Raw genomic sequence first — 3,320 nt, forward strand, 5'->3', positions numbered from 1 at the left:
GTTTATAACTTATATTATAATATAAACAAATTTCCTGATAATAACATTTATTAGTACCTACATAAATATATAATACGTTATATTAAAATGTTAAATGTATTACCCATGCCTTTGAGATTTAATTTGAAAATAAAGATCAATATTAAATCAAACTTATAACTCGATTGATTATTATCGATTGTTTACATTTAGTGCTTAGTGTATGTGTTTTGAAATGATCGAATCTACAATTTAATTATGATACAATAAGGTTTGTAAAAGGTAAATAATTTTACCGAATGTGATTAGTCAACCTATTATTATTATTATTATTATTATTATTATAGCGTTGACTATAATTAAGCAACGGTAAAATGTACCCAGTCTTAATATTTTTTAGTTGTATATTCAACGAACTTAATCTTTTTAAAATGTTCAATAACGCACACCTGCCTTACTTACGTGACGTATAATTTTCAACTAACTGTTTTCATGTTTTTCCTCAGCTGTCCTTCTTGAAACCTGTGATTTACTTGTGGAATGTTTATTTCCCAAATTACAGCCAACAAAAACCTCATCGTTGCGCTGGTATATTGTGTGGCACCATGTTCGTATTGTCGTTAGTAACAGTGACTAAGGTACAATATTTATTCTATTACATATACAATTTATTAGAAAATAGTATATGAAATATGGCGAGGGTGATTCATATGTCATTGGGTCACCTCCCCTTAGAAAAACACTACCAAACCACTACTGCAGATATAATATAATTACATACTAATAACTAATAGGTAACTATGCACTTAAAATTTTTAATGCTCTTATAATAAAATGTTGTAAATTAAGAGATTACATCAATTTTGAATAATATATCTTTACGACCAGACATGTGACCCTCGGATCAGTTTTTATGGTCCACGGATACCAATATTAATGGTCAATAAATTGTAAAAATATAGAAATAAAAAAAGTGTGTACCTATAACTATCTATCACGACTTCTCCGTCTTATTTTCTGATATGTAATTGAATAACCTGTTGTATAGTACCTTTTGTAAGTAATGAATAAAATTAAAAATTTTTATTTTTTTCGATACATTTTTATGTGCAGCCGACATAGTAAACTATAAATTCAATAAAATTGGTCCAGTTAATACTTTGAGTTTGACATGCCTGGTTTACGTCGTTTACCGTGATATAGAATACCTATATCGCTATAATTTACACTTAGAGAACCGAATAATAAAATATTATATTATTATTTTAGAAACTATACACGTCGTGTTCGTTAAACAAAATAAAATTATAGAATGATTAAAAACGATATTTCAATAAGTACTATGACTTTTACACCATAAGAAGTGTCTTGTACAAACTTCTTTCTTCAAATGAGAACCATATATTTTAATTGTAATTATTAAGATGATATTATTGAAAATGTTGACAAAAATACAAACGAGAGGTTACTAATTTATTAAAACGTATAATAATGTAGTAAGGATAATAATATTTCTTAAAAAAGGTTTTACAAAACTATAAAAGAGATGTGGCTTATAGGTAGGCACTTATAATTAACTTCTATTAAATTAAAAAAATTACAAAATTTGAAAAAAATTATCATAGCTATAAATAGTTGAAAAAGAGTTAAAATAATTTGAAATTTGCCATGTATGGAAAATGCTAGTATAAATATTTGGTAAATATTTCAAGAGTCTACGGTTATTCGTTTTGGTTATACAACAAAATATCAAAAATTGATCAATAACTCATCAGTCTTCCCACTATTAAATAGTATAAAAAATTCAAATATTTAAAAGTCATATAAAAAAAATCAGAATTCAAATAACTTCATTATTAAACTAAAAATGGCGGTGAACATCCTCGGTGAATAAACCTGTATAACAATTTAAATTTATAACTCTAGTTTATACGCTACCTACTATAATATTTTTTTAAATAATTGTTGTGCAGGGTCCGACCTTATGAAAGTAATTAATTGGCTACCACATTTTCGTATAATCTGATTTAAATAATATTCGTGTAATATTTTAATAAATGTTTGGTTTTAAAACTTAAAATATGCCCATTCCTTGAATCTCTTATAAAAGTGTTTACTACAAGTAATAATTTGTTATAATTAGAATATGATGCATTTTTCTTTATGGATAAATAATTTTACCTAGGTATAATATATGCTAGAAATAAACATAAAATCATTATAATGGATTTAGATACCTATCTGTAATAAATAATGGTGTACTTTATTGTGCATTGTTTGAATTCTGTACTATACGAACACCTATTTATATTATTTTTGTTGTTGCGTAAACCCACTACCTACCTATTCGTATCTCCACTTATTATTCTTACATACCTACATATTTATACATCTATTATAGGGCGGAGAAATGATTATAGCAATATTGGACGACATAGGATCCGCCATGGGAATACTCATGATTACAACTTTCGAAGCTATATTGGTATTTGGAATTTATGGTGTAAGCGAATTTTGCGTCGATCTAGCGTTCATGTCGAAAAAACCTCCTTCTATCATACTGAAGTTACTGTTCATCGGAAGCTCAATTTTTACTATCGTAAGACCAAATTTAAGGCAATTTTAAAATAATATTATATGGTAACCATTTCATTATCATTGCAACTTTTTTATTTAAAATCAATATCTAATAATTATTGTTTACTTGCTTATTTGCATTGTAACATTATTATATTATATTATTACTGCAAACAGGTTGAAACAATTTCAAACGTTTTATTTTTTCTTTTTGATTTAATATGATGCAAAGAATATAATGATTGCATGTAGTTTCGCTTGGAATTCACCGAGTTTTCAGTACGTAAGCTATCCAGTAACGATGTATATAATATCATGGATAGCGGCAATGATTACGCTATTGATTATAACGACCGCAGGAGTATATACAACTATCGAATTCGCAAGGAAAAAGGTAATCGATATTATAAAATAAGTTAAATATACAATTATCATTCTAAATAAATAAACAGGTGGGCAAGTGCTTTGCTGTAAAATAGGTTTCTGGAGGGGTCACTGTAGTGGATGTGATAAAGTTGAATTCAATGAAATAAAATCATTGTATTTGTAAAACGATTCTGGTCGGAGACAGTGTGTCATCTTTACATACTAGTGTTAGTGTAGTAATTCAAATAAAACTATATATTCTGTTTTTATTGATTTTTTTTACCTTATTTATACTGAAAATTAAATTTGAATTTATGTATAATTACTAGCATTTGGTATAATAACTATGACCGAAACATAAACTGATAGTACTTGAGTATAAATTATCTATCAGTGAA

At 26.7% G+C, this 3,320-nt stretch overlaps 1 protein-coding gene across 1 annotated transcript; it reads left to right on the top strand.

Moving 5' to 3' along the window:
* Positions 1-365: 365 nt before the first annotated feature.
* On the top strand, positions 366-2,606 carry LOC100575268 (sodium-dependent nutrient amino acid transporter 1-like). The gene is made up of 2 exons (XM_029487437.1): positions 366-617; positions 2,381-2,606. The coding sequence occupies exons 1-2, from the start codon at positions 585-587 to the stop codon at positions 2,603-2,605; spliced, it is 258 nt and encodes an 85-aa protein (XP_029343297.1). The 5' UTR covers positions 366-584; the 3' UTR covers position 2,606.
* Positions 2,607-3,320: the final 714 nt, after the last annotated feature.

Source organism: Acyrthosiphon pisum, chromosome X, assembly GCF_005508785.2.
Source record: "Acyrthosiphon pisum isolate AL4f chromosome X, pea_aphid_22Mar2018_4r6ur, whole genome shotgun sequence".
Classification (NCBI taxonomy): Eukaryota; Metazoa; Arthropoda; class Insecta; order Hemiptera; family Aphididae; genus Acyrthosiphon; species Acyrthosiphon pisum.